At 38.1% G+C, this 13,526-nt stretch overlaps 1 protein-coding gene across 1 annotated transcript; it reads right to left on the bottom strand.

The window, feature by feature from the left end:
• Positions 1-1,871: 1,871 nt before the first annotated feature.
• hacd2 (3-hydroxyacyl-CoA dehydratase 2) lies at positions 1,872-12,693 on the bottom strand. Its single transcript, XM_051404184.1, has 7 exons — positions 12,500-12,693; positions 10,232-10,349; positions 9,420-9,438; positions 7,253-7,341; positions 6,556-6,677; positions 4,304-4,482; positions 1,872-2,625 (listed from the first exon to the last, which is right to left on the bottom strand). The coding sequence occupies exons 1-7, from the start codon at positions 12,622-12,624 to the stop codon at positions 2,543-2,545; spliced, it is 735 nt and encodes a 244-aa protein (XP_051260144.1). The 5' UTR covers positions 12,625-12,693; the 3' UTR covers positions 1,872-2,542.
• Between the last annotated feature and the right edge of the window lie 833 nt (positions 12,694-13,526).

Here is a 13,526-nt window from a genome sequence, read left to right on the forward strand (position 1 = left end):
GCCATGCTTTTGTATTTTTTCTTTTTTTAAGTTAGGTTGTAACACAGATCATCATTCCAGGCATCCAGATTTCCTCTTTCATGCAGTTTTACAATGAGCTGCACCTCTGCTCCTGCAAGACATGTCCATTAAGTATCCCAAAATCATGCTCAACCATCCATGGGGAAGATGGAAGAGCACAAAGGCTGGATTTGACTTTACAGCCACTAGCTGCTCACTTTGCTACGGAGTTAAGGAGTGTAAGACAGGTTTATGATCATGACAGCGAGCATGACTTTAGCAACATAGCATTTATGTTTTGGAGGTGGAGTGATGATAAGAAATGTTGACACAGGTGCTAGCTTCTGAAAGCACAATTTAAAGAACACATAACAATGGCAACTAGGCTTGGAAACATTAAAGGGTCAGTTCACCCAATTTACAAAAAGCTTCTTACCAACCTCTAGAGACAGCTGCTTCTAACATTTGTTTCCACCTAAATACAATGATTGTGAAAGGAATTTTGTTTGTGGTGCTCAATATTTATATAAAATTACATATATATAGGCTATATATATATATTGAGAGCAACATCTTTTTCTAGTAGCAATCCCGATCTCATCTCTGAGAATCTCAAAATCTTGTCAAATAAACCAGAAAGGATCTACATGGCTGCATACTACCAGAGGTATCTGAACATATGTTCCTTTCCTAATTTGGGTGAACAGACAATTTAAAGAGCAACTTAAGCTGAAAAAACCTTTCCCAGACCCAAGTGGTTGAAGTTCTCACTTTGCCGCAGTGCTGTAGAAATGTACTCAGAAGGAGAGTTAAAAGAGGTCAATAAAATAATGTTTTTCAGCCTTAAGTTACTCTTTGACAGAGCAGCTGCAACTGAGCCCAACAAAATATCAAGCTTTCAGGATTACAACTCCAAAATACCACAAATGTAACACTGTCCGAAACAATGAGCTACTAACATTACAGAAAGTGCATCAAATGGTCATTACAAACTAAACCTGTCTTATTTCATTAGGTAAAGAAAAGGTGGGACAGTATCACAGTTCTCTCTCTCTCTACTGTACATTATCAGAGTTACCTCTTTGAAAGACTACAAACTCACTAACTGAATTCAGTATTAAGTCTGTTCCCTTCCTTCTAAAGCACTATTTCCACACTGTCAGGGGCATGTCACTTAGGAGCAGTATTTCAGCTAACATAGCTCTATATATATATATAAATTAATGACCACCAGTTTTATGTACCATAATGACATCACTCTGTACTTTAAAAATTAAAGTCCATAAAGTTAAAAATCCAACATATATTTGGGCTACAATGCTGTTTTGTTTGTGTTACATATCAGAAAACACTGTTGCTACTGTATGTTGTGCTATCTGTTCTTTTTTTGCCTAAGTCACGACATCTTAATCATTCTTTTATAATAAGTTATTTGAACATCCCATTTATAAGACACACCGCCCTCTTTAATTAATTAGAGATGGGGTATGAAGAATAACAGCTAATGAGAGTATCACTTTATTGGAGCTAAAAATGCTAAATTAGTTACCTTCGATAGATAAAAGAAAGAAAATGCAATCACATGAAGAGAAGAGGGACGTTTGCTCCTTTGGATGAATGTGTGATGGAAAAACATACTGGCTACTTTAGGTTATTAATGTATAAACCACCTAAACATCAAACAAGGAGGAAATCTAAAGACAACACACAATCACTGGAAAAACTTGGGAAACTTAAGCTTTTAAAGACTCAACATAATCAATGGCAGACCACAAAGGATGCGACTAAGACAGAAGTCCACACTACATCCAAGCAAACACCAAACACACAGCAGCTAGCACAAGAGAAAAACAGATAGAAAACCATGCAAGCACAGAATGAAAAAAGGTTTATTGAACTAAATTAGGAATGTAATCAAACTTTTGTCTGAAACGAATGAAAGAAAACAAACAAAAAATACAAATCTGGACCACAGTTTGCACCAACAAACACACTGTAGATGCGAAACCTACAGAGAACCTAGTTTCAGTACTAAGTCTTCACATTATTCTTTCTACATTGTAGTGAAGCAAAACTGCTTCTTAAAAAGAGAGGTGCGGGGAGGTGAAAAATCTATAAGGGAATTTCTATGGTGACATTTAAAAGGAGGTTATTGATTCTATCAGTGCCTCATTCAGTTCAATGCTTTGCTGTGACCGAGTTCTGCTTACTGCTCAGACAGCAGCTCAACTGTATCCACGTCATAATACAGTTTCTTTACAGCTGAAAGCTCTCTGACTAAACAAAGGGAACTGCGGTTTGTTCATAAATAAAAACAACAACAAAAAAATAACACCAGTTCATTCATGATTTTTTGAGCACCTACACAACCCACCCGGACAACAGCTGGGGAAAAAAATAAAGTTGCTTGATAATTGGATCTTCTGCCAGGTCAGCTCTGGCAGTGTGAAAAGTGGCTGGGGTTTGCATTTCTGTAAGCAGACTTCTGTTGGTTGTTTTGGTTTATTTTCCCTCGATCACATCGGTTTGAATGCTGTCGGGCTCACTCCACTTTGCTGTAGTCCTCTACGTGGCCCAGCACCTTCTTCCTCTGCCGTATCATGTGGAAGTAAAGCTGGGGGAAGACTGAGGGGAGGCAGAGGGAGATCAGTATGTTACCAATACACTGAGGCAGTTTTACATCACATTGGAACAACAACAGCATCAACAAGGGAGACACCCTCCCTTCTTCAAATGTTCTGCCATAAAGTCGACTTTCATGATGCTTACAAAGTTTTTATGACACTTTTACAGAGGGGTTCATTTAATTATACAGTATGTTTCAGCATTGAAGTCATAGTTACTGACTGTGTTGTACTGGACTGCATTATGTACGTAAATAGGGAGAACCAAAAATTTGAAACACCTCTCAATATACTGTAAAACTTAGATTAAAAGCAGGGTCCCAATTAGACCCAGGTGACCTTCACTAGTGTGGTGTGGCTACACGTTTTTGACAAGGTCTCAATAAGGCGTCAGATGTGGATTTTATTGAAATTCTTTGGATGTATAAAACCTCTTAAAGCCCACCACATCACCCTCTTGAGTGAGTTCTAAGCTGCTTATATCGCCTACACGAATATGCCACACATAATTCAAATCAGTTAGATTCTCCACAATTTATCCAGTACCAAAGTATCGAATGATTCGTAATCAATATGTTATTCAGTAGCCTAATCTTCATACAAGTAATATTTTGGTTTAAATAAACCATTTAATAGTATTTCCCATCTTTGCTGAGCAAGAGTTTCGTGCAAAAGGAATTAAAGGCCTGTCCCAAATAAAGGCAGGTTGAGTTCAGTGATTGAAGCAAATAAAAGCCTGGGCTATTAAATAAAGTTTTATGGTAATATATTCCAGCACAACACCACCTTTAACTCAGATCTCAATAATAACGATCTAATTGAATGTTATGTCAATTATGAGATTTGTAAAGGCAGAATGTATGGCAGAGCTGTATGATAGATGTACAAAAAAACCTCTATACAAATTATACAATTATTGCATTTACCAAAGAAAAATTATAAATACAAATAATTTTCTCATAATTATAAAAAACTATTACTTAATAATTATGTGACAGACTGTCTTGTAATTATAACTCATCTCTACCTTATTTAATTCTCTATTGGTGACGACAGCATACAAAGTCAATGCAAAGATGGAAGTGGACACAAACAAAGGCATATTTCTTCTTCGCACATTGAGGCCAGAGCACACCCATTAGAGCTGAAAATAATTCAACTACAGCTACCAATTCACGCGCATCCTGAGGATTTATGATTCCAGTTTATGAACATACAAATACAAGGGGAAAAAAGAGAGGCTGCGTGAATATGACGGAAAGTTCCAGTAGATTAGTCAGAATTTGAGCTGTCACACAAACACAGTGCAGACCCACTCTTCACACATATGGTTGGTGCGTATGCCGGCAACAACAGTAACTAACATCTGCACAGTCTGAACATTCTGGGTAAATTTAAGCATACACAGACTGCAGAATCACTGCAGCAGTCAAATTCATGTGAATCACACAAGGTAAAAACTCCCTTGGTGTTCTAAATGTTGTCTAAATATAGCTGGAGGCTAATAATATGTGATAAGGAAGTTACAAGAACATGTCTCCAGTTTTCTATTCTTTGGTAAATGCAATGGACTTCTCTATATTTGTGATTGAAAGCAAATTCTTACTGGAAGAATAATATTTTAAATGCCTGTTTGTACTTCAAAAGAGGAAAAAAGTAAAATCTGCATGTCGACTTACGGGGAATGTAGGAGATCATGATGAGGATGAGGAAGGTGTAGTAGTCAAAAGAAAAGTTGTACTTGTTGGGGAGAGTGACAGAGTACAGGCCTGTCTTCTGCACGTACGGCAGCGCTGCATAGATAGTCAGCAGTTCCCCAGTCACTCCCATGGGATACAGCACAAAGAAGAAGGTGTACCTGCAGCAGAGGGGTTTGTGAAAGAGAAGGTAGGAGAGAGAAATAATAAATCACACATCTTCATTATTTATTGTTTCTGCAACATGAAGGGAGGACGGGTGATATAGCTGTGATAAAAACTGAAGAAAATATGCATGATGTGGCTTTGGTTTTTTACTTCTACATACCATTTCCTGTTAAGAAAATGTAGGTGAAGAACACGGTGCTGTAAAGGCACAACCAAACGATGAAGAAAGTGGTCTAAAAAAAGGCACTTTGTCCAGAGTTTGGACATGGCTCAAATTTTTAAAAAGAATTACGTAGAGCTGAAGAGAATAAAAAGCTGTTGCCAGAGGCAGCAATACCAGAGACATTTTTCATCTCTTCAAGAAAGAGTGGAGGAGTAAGAGGAACGTTTGAGAATGTGCTCAGGCTCTGACACAAGTAATTCAAATAGGCAATGATATAAATAAATCATTATCCTTAAAAGAAAAGAGAGCCATGGAAAGACATGTAAAACACCAGAAAGATGAATTTAGTTCCAACTGTTGGCTGAGACACTTTAAAGTAATAGTGAAAAGGCTGCATTCACAGTATTAAATTAAAAGTGGAGTTATCAGCTGACACAACTTACATAAATTATTACTTCCAAAAACAAAATATACTGCATAAATATTAGCCTTTAACATGTGCTGCTTGACAAGAAAATGTCACTGCCTCTGCATGCTTTTACATTTTTAATCATAAAACTGTTGAGGGATCGGCCTTTCGAGGAGAAAGAGGAGAAAGCTCGCAATTACATAGAGATACACTGAACTTCTTTTCTTCTACAGAGAGAAAATAAAACGTCAGCACCCAGCGACTGTCCTCTCTGATCTCTCGCTGAATTTTCCACCGATGCACAACCAATTTTTTTCTGCCTCTCAGGGTGCAACTCAAAGTGAAAGTCGAATACCAATATAGCGATGGTGTCATTTGCTACCTAGCAACAAAGGCCGCGGGGAGGGAGGCACTAAACAACTGTTGCCTTGGTTGAAGATGCAGCTGAATCCCATTGGGCAGAGGGAGATTTTTATGGTGGGAACTTTATTACAGATTTTCTGTAGATTATATGATTATTTCTTTTATAACTAATCATTGTTGGGAGTAAGGCCTTTAAAGAGCAATGTGTTCCTGGGATAACTTTTCCTGTGTCTCATAAAGCTCCTTAATCTTTCTACAAAAAGAGTCACATCTGTTTTAGGGTTTCAACTAGGTACTGTAAATAGTAGCATTAAAAAAAAATTACCTTTTGCTAAATGTAATTTGAAAAAATAATGTATAATGTACAATGACTTTTTTCCTGAAACAAGCCAAAAATGTAACAAAAAATTCACTATAATATTCCAAATAATTATCCTTGAATTTCCCACATTATTGTCGTGTACGATGTTGTGAAAAAAGCGGTCACACTTTTCTTGACATTTCTTGTTTTGTTTGACCGACCGCCAAAAGTTATTAAAGACCTATAGTTTGTCAGTTTCATATGATATAAAACTGAGATGTTGCAAATGCTCACATTTGAATGGAACCAGTGAGCGTTTGCTATTTTTGTTTGATAAATAACAAATTATGAACTACAGAGTATAAACACATAGTAAACCAACCTTCCTCAAAAACATCATGAGAATTTTACCAAATAAATTACAGAATGGAGCTGAGACGATTAGCTGGATCGACATAAGAAATAATCAGCAGCTACTTTGCTAATCGAGTGAAAATGCCAAACAATCTCAAATCTGAGGATTTCCCGCTGCATTTTAAATTGAATAACTGGGTGTTTGGATTGTTGGCCAGACAAAACTACTAATGAGAATATGCTACTGTGGGCTCGAGAGAATTTTTATGGGCATTTTTTCACAACTTTTTGCAATTTCACAGACTTTGACATTACAACTTGACATTTTCCAATACTCAGTCCAACTGATGTTATTAATCCAGTATGAAAACAAGTATTGACAGCTCTTATCAAGCGACATCATTTTCAAAGTTTGTGTGTAGTCTTCGATACGAGTGTCTTCTGCTCTGACACTGCTCTCGGGTGGATTTCCCTACCTTGCCCATTTGATGAGGAATGGCAGGTGATTGAGCAGGCTGAAGGTGTAGAAAGAGTAGCGAATGATCTCTGTGACGGTCCAGGCTGTGACAAACAGCAGCACGCTGTCCTCACTCTGCACCTGCAGAAACACACACAAGGGATGAGGACAGGGAGCGGACGGGCTTGCATCATACTGCGGGAGTTACTCTGCTGTGGGCTAATCTAGACTTTTTAATGCAGAACCATGCTGTTTGTTTCAGATGCTCAGAGATCAGATCACACCGCAGGCACATGGTCACTATCCTCAGATATTAGGTTAAACTGATGCAAATATGTTAAAAAGAAGAGCACACTTCTTGTCACACAGTAACGCTTTAAATACAGTTTCCACATACATTGAAAAAGGGAAAGAGAGAACAGCTTGAGAAAAATGTCAGTGCAGCATCATACAATAGACACACAAAGGAACTACACACATTACCCACTACATTATAATTCATTCCTGCAAGCCTACGGCAAGACCATCTGACGTTACTTACACAATTACTCCTCTCTGATCTATTAAGAGGGCAAACAGTACATCAGCTGGTCACTTTTGAACATGAGTCCACGTTTACGTTTACATTTGTGTGTCATTCATACCGTTCGTAAGTCCATTACACAGACCATTTTACACACTGATTTTATGTGTTTAAGCTAGAAAACTCATCTTACCTCCCTAACGCTGTGTGTGACGGCCCAGGTGAGGAAAACCCGGGACATAACCTGGAATCCGGTCAGGACTACAGAGGACGGTACAATTCCTGGAATATGAAACAAAGTATTTGTCACTGTGAACACACATGAATTAGAATACACTGTATGTGTGTGTGAATTACCTCACTGGCATGGTTCATTTTAAAGGAATCTTTTCTGTTTTATTCAGGACATTGTCAACTAACCTACTGACTGGTCGTTTCTCTTGGCAGAATTTAATTAACAGTTAGATTTGTCTATTTGAACAATTATGCCAAGACATTTAGATGCTGAAGATTGGTAAAACGAACAACAGACAGAACATTAATCTTTTGATAATAAATTAATCTTGGTTTATCAAACAAAACTTCCTACATTCCCTGATTCCAGCGTCTCAAGTGTGATGATTTGCTGCTTTTTAGCCCAGTTTAGTTAAGAGCTTCAACGATTAGTTGATTCATCAATTAGTTGTTGACTATTAAATTATCATTATCCAAATTTTCTGGTTTCTTTAGTCCTCTATGACAGTGAACTGAATGTCTCTGGGCTGTGGACAAAACGAGACATTTGAGAATGTCAGCTTGGGCGGGGTTTGTTTTCTGGGTCTAATTTCCTGTGCTTTCAGTTGTTGATTTGATGTTTTTTCTTTTGCTTTAGGAAACCAGCTTCATTACATGTTATATCAAATGGAAAATTGGTCAGAAAAGCAATGGTTGTCATGTGGAATAGAGTGCTTGACATAATTTGGAAATGAAAGTATTTAAAAAAAAAAACGGTTTGTCCAAAATACTAAGTAACTGGACATGTTGATAGCAAATGTTTGCTCAGAGACTGTAAGCTGTCAAATATACACAAAAAGGGCTTGGAACAAATATTGACGCAGTGTCTTCAACTGGCCGGTAGAGAGGAACCTAGAGCTGTTTGTGTGTGTGTGTACGTGTGTGTGTGTGTGTTTGCTCAGAGTGGACAGCAGCTGCAGGGAGCCTAGGTAATCTTCCATTAATCCTAGATAATGAAGGGAATGACTGGGAACCGCAGCGAGGCGGCCAGGCTAGAACCGGTCTTTCCTCACACATTAACACCACGAGAGCCAACGGTTTCTCTGTTCTCTCTTTGGCAAACACTTCAAATATGAAAAGCTTCTGTTTGTCTGTGCACATTTACATCTGAGATACAAATGCAATGTGACGAGCAAGCGACAATGTGACCAGCCAAAATCATTTAATATATAAAGCTTCTGCTATCTGACTTCTGTTTACTAATAACAACATACCTATAATGGTATCACTGAGGTTGATAGTTTTAGTGTATCAGCTTTAGTGGTATCTAGTGGTGTATTTGTGGATTGCAACTCCCTCATAAAGGAGAAACTACAGTGGCCATGAAACAAGCAAAAAATACAAACAGCCATTATACACAAATGAACACATGCCTATAAATATTATATTCCCTTTCTGCCAATAGACGCTCCAAAATGTTACACGCTGGGCCTTTAAAGGAACTTCTGACCATCAATTATTTACAAAAGGAAACTTAAAGGAAAAACTAAAAAAGCTCCAGTGTCTCTTTAAGGTGTTTCGTCACCACGAGCCTTCAGAACACCTTTGGTGCTTCTTAGTATAGATTCTATAAGTCTATGTCAGGAATATAATCTAAGACCTTTGAAATACCGTTTATGCTACATTGGGTCTACACACGTAGAGTGTGAAAATGGTTAGGGTCTGGTGACTGTAAAGGCCGTAGCATATGATTCACATCATTTGAATAATAACCAAACCATTCAGTGAGCCCTTCTGCTCTGCAGTTTTTTTTTCTTGTATTTGTATGTACTTTGATTTGAATTAGTTATAACTTCAGTTCAGATCTTCACTTAAAATATGACTAGTCAAAGTATATTTAATTTGTGTTGTGTACGTGTCACATAATCAAAACTTTAGTGTAGACATTTTTAGAATAGTGATCTCATACAAGCTAATGTCTTAGTACTTAAAACTTAACTGACAAAATGTAATTACAGGTGTTTTAAATTTACACTCTGCCAAGTCAAATTGTAATGAGAGACACAGTACCACACTAATAAATGGTACCCTCTGATGTTTCACTGCTAACAGAGAGCAGTGAGGGTGGGGGCTGAAGAGAGACTCACCTACAGCACAGTGCAATATCTGTGAAAGGAGAGGAGAACAAACAATAATTCTTTTGATCTTATTTGACATGTTTAATATTATTATTATTGTGATTGATGTGTCAGTATGATATAATATTCATAGGACATACCTAAAAGGATTTTTAATGTGTACAACTCTATAATACAAAAACTGATTTATTATTTCAAATTGAATTCTCATGCTTGACAGCTAAATCCCATAGTGCCTGTAGTGTTCAGTGTGTGCACAGATGATTTCATGAATGGAAGATACTGCTGTTAAACAAAGCTATGTGTCCTATCACTGAGCTACAGTGTGTCTGGACAGTATCACTGAAACACCTCATGCTGCTTAGCCTCTGCACTATACACGTGTGAGTGTAGTGTTAATGTGTGTGTGTGTGTGTGTGTGTGTGTCTGTGTGTGTGCATAGGAAGGAACTACACAATTCTCTTTTACCTAGTTTTGAAGCAGAAGTAAACTTCATTTATCTCTGTAATTTTATTAGTTTGAAATCTTACAAACAGTTAATAAGAAATAAAGCTATTTCTTTGGTTTTAAGTGCCTTTAACACAGTGTGGCCTGGTATGTTAGGCTACCATGCTGATATTTGACATACCAAACACTGTACAGATAACAGCCCTAAGAAAATCTGTTCCACTGGATGTCCAGACCTGAATCCTGTATATGTAAATTAGGTGTTGTGCACTGAAATATTGCCACATTATATAGTGGATACACACTGTATTTAATCAAATATAGTATGGTATTTGATTTTGTCAATACTACCCAGGCCTTCGTGCTTATCTCACCTCCAGAATAGCTCCAGTCTGAAAGAACTTCAGGGGCTTCTCTATGGAGTAGTACAGCCCATGGTAGCTTCCTCTGGCCAGGTAAGCTCTGACCAGACCCACAGCTATCACCAACCACCTGGAGAGCAGAGGGGGAAAAAAAACATCAATGTATTGTCACCAGACAATCTAATCATGGAAATGGAAATCTGTGTCAGACTTGTGTGCGGTTTCTGTTTTGAATAGAGGACTCTGGAGTGAACGGAAATGAATGTCTGAAAATGCAGCCTTAAAACATCTGCTGCTGTGATTATTGTCTGCAAGGCAACTTATTTTTGCGTATCTGCCGACACATGTGCATTTTTGTGCGTTTATGTATACTCATGCTGATATATATTGCCATCATTTCTCTAAACATTAACTTAAGTTACATGAATTTATTACCTAGATTGGAAGTTTTATTTTGGTGTAAATATTAAACAGACTAATTATGGATGGATAACTGTTGCCTGATAAGGGTTTCAACACATTCAATCAAAAAAACATTACAGTGATGCAATGGAATACATTACACCATGCAGAATTAGCCTGTCTGAGGTCAAAGGTCAGCTGCAGGACAGAGCATGTGGAGGCATGAGGCGTGGAGCAGGGTTTGGTTTGGTTTCATATAGTGAAGAAAGTGATTTGTATGTATTAGGCCTCAATCTCAGTCAGGGGCAGTGATGCATGTCAATATCAGGGCCAACTGGGCAGAAACTGAGCACGCCTGCTTCGCTATGGCAGCGTCTAGCCGCAGACACTGCACTAGAACAGCAAGTACGCAGATCGGCGACACCCCAACGTGTGCTCAGAACAAGGCAAGCAGTGTAAAGGCCATCGACAAATACACAATGTGGCCTAACTGGTTGGAGCAGCAAGCAAACAAGAGCCACCATTCAATTGTGCAACAGTCTAAAAAACACTGCTATAAAAGACTTCTCAGTATCTGGGCTGGAAAATGGAGGTTATAAAATGAGTGTCCAATATCATCTACTGTAATCTTTAAAAATGCAGTTCAATAACATCCATCAGAAAGGTTATTTCTAGATGACTTTTGATGATGCAATTAATCTATGTATAAAGTTATAACTAAAAACCAATAGAATCCTTCAGAAACCCATTCAAATCCTTGCCTGTGTGCTCTCTGTTATTTATTTCAGAAACTTAAACTTCTTTTCAATTTTTGATATAAATGTTTTCATTTTACTAACCTGATCATCTCATGTCTTAGTTTCTATTGTCAGTAACATAGACGGCCCTAACTAGAGCTGCAGCTATCATTTATTTTAATCATTGATCAGTCTGTTGATTCTTTTCCGTTAAGAAAATTGTTTAGTTAAACAAGTGTTTTTTATTAAAGTGAAAAATTCCAATCACAAGTTCTGGAAGACCAAGATGTCATCCTCACATATGTTGTTTTGTCTGACGTCAAGAATTAAGATATTTTCTACTTAAAATAATATAGTAAATAATTATTTTAATAAAAGAATAAAACACAGCACATATTTGAGGAATCTGTGAATATGACATGTTTGCTTTTGCTCAATGAATCCATAATGAACACAGCAGATTCCTAGAACAACTAACAACCTATTAATGATCTGATTTACTCCTGACTATATTTCTTATTTGGTTAAAGTTACAGAGCATGTTTAACTTTTGTTCAATAATTTGGTTATAACCTAACCATATGTCATATGTCTTAGAGAGAGGCCCTTCTGTACATTATCCGTCATTGTTATTTCTTTGATTTTAACTTGTGTAATAAACAAAACTCGAATTCAGTCGTTGCCCTGCAAGAATAATGTGACAATGCATGATGAAGACCCACACTTTGTGCAGACAATAAACCATCTGTCTTAATATTTCTGTTTTGTACGTGGCGGCAGACGTCAGTGTGTGCACGCCAGGTGGTTGTCTGTTGGTCCCCTCACGTTAATCTGTGTAAACCCGTTGGACGGCGAGGCTCAAACTCCAAGTTATTCCCCAACACAGCGGACTCTTAGCGTTTCCAGTAATAACTCCACACCATGTGCAAATGAATGATCCAAAAATAACGCTGTAACATTACAACAGGGGAATCTTGCTCCCATTATTCAGTCCTGTCTTCTTCTTCATCAGCGCACACACACACACACACACACACACACACACACACACACACACACACACACACACACACACACACACACACACACACACACTCTTCAGCAGAGCAGCATTAGCACGAGGAAGAAACACACTACATACCCCGCTGTCATAACAACGTTGTAAATGACCAAGTAGGCCGTGGCCAGGGCGCCGGGTCCCTTCTTTCTCTTCGGGGCCACATCGCTGTGGGCCGCCTTGCTGGTCCCAGGAGCAGCTGCCGACATGACTGCAACCCTCAACGGTGTTTGGTCCTGGACGACAGTGGCTGTCAGGTTCACCGAGTCAGGAAACGAACAGGGGGACCAGACGCGGAAGTGTCGTCCTGAAACGAGAGCAGTAACTCCTCCGTACTTCCGCCTTCGTTTTGAGACGCTGTAACTCAAACAACCCCTTAAAAATCGGTGCAACATCCGTTCTGTGTGCAACTGTGTTTATTCATTTGTGGCATTTATTTATGTATTTGTGAGTTTCATCCACGGGATGTGTCGCTCGGGTGTCCTCACAGTTGAATAGTACTAATAGATCATGTATGATCTTGTGCTAAGTGTGGACTCTTTGTCAATTCCTGTGCTTATATGAGACGCTGTTTGACAGGTGCGCCCCCTACTGCTCGTCTGTGGTCTCACTCTCTCAGGCTGCCAACGGGGTAACAGCACCTGTCACTGGGTTCGAGACCCATCCTGTAAACTCAAATGAAAAGGGTCTTGAGGCGGTTCTACATTTGTACTGAATCTGCTGACCCTGTGTCAGAGTCTAGTTTTAATGCTTTTATTATTTCAGTTGATTTTTTGCTTACATCGTGCATATTCTTGAATAAATGTACATAATCAAATTACACCTGAGTGACACACTGAAAACTTGAAGCAGGATAATATATATATATATATATATATATATATATATATATATATATATATATAGAGAGAGAGAGAGAGAGAGAGAGAGAGAGAGAGAATGAGAGATACAAAATCAAACAAAGAGTACAGAAATGAAATACAATAAATATAATAAAAGCATTTTCTGCTGCTGGTTATCATAGTGAGTGATAACGGCATATACTGAGAATGTCTGCTTTACTGCATCAATATTAACTTTAATTTGTTTATTTAATTAAAGAGATCGATGA

Source organism: Dicentrarchus labrax, unplaced genomic scaffold (assembly GCF_905237075.1).
Source record: "Dicentrarchus labrax unplaced genomic scaffold, dlabrax2021, whole genome shotgun sequence".
Lineage (NCBI taxonomy): Eukaryota > Metazoa > Chordata > Actinopteri > Moronidae > Dicentrarchus > Dicentrarchus labrax.

What these genes read in the sequence shown, in the direction of transcription:
- hacd2 (XM_051404184.1), bottom strand. Translation starts at nt 12,624, where the DNA reads ATGTCGGCAGCTGCTCCTGGGACCAGCAAGGCGGCCCACAGCGATGTG. An exon ending in AACGTTGTTATGACAGCGGG is followed by an intron (nt 10,350 to 12,499) that starts GTATGTAGTGTG and finishes TCTGCTCTCCAG; the next exon opens with GTGGTTGGTGATAGCTGTGG. An exon ending in CATGATCTCCTACATTCCCC is followed by an intron (nt 2,626 to 4,303) that starts GTAAGTCGACAT and finishes GCCTCCCCTCAG; the next exon opens with TCTTCCCCCAGCTTTACTTC.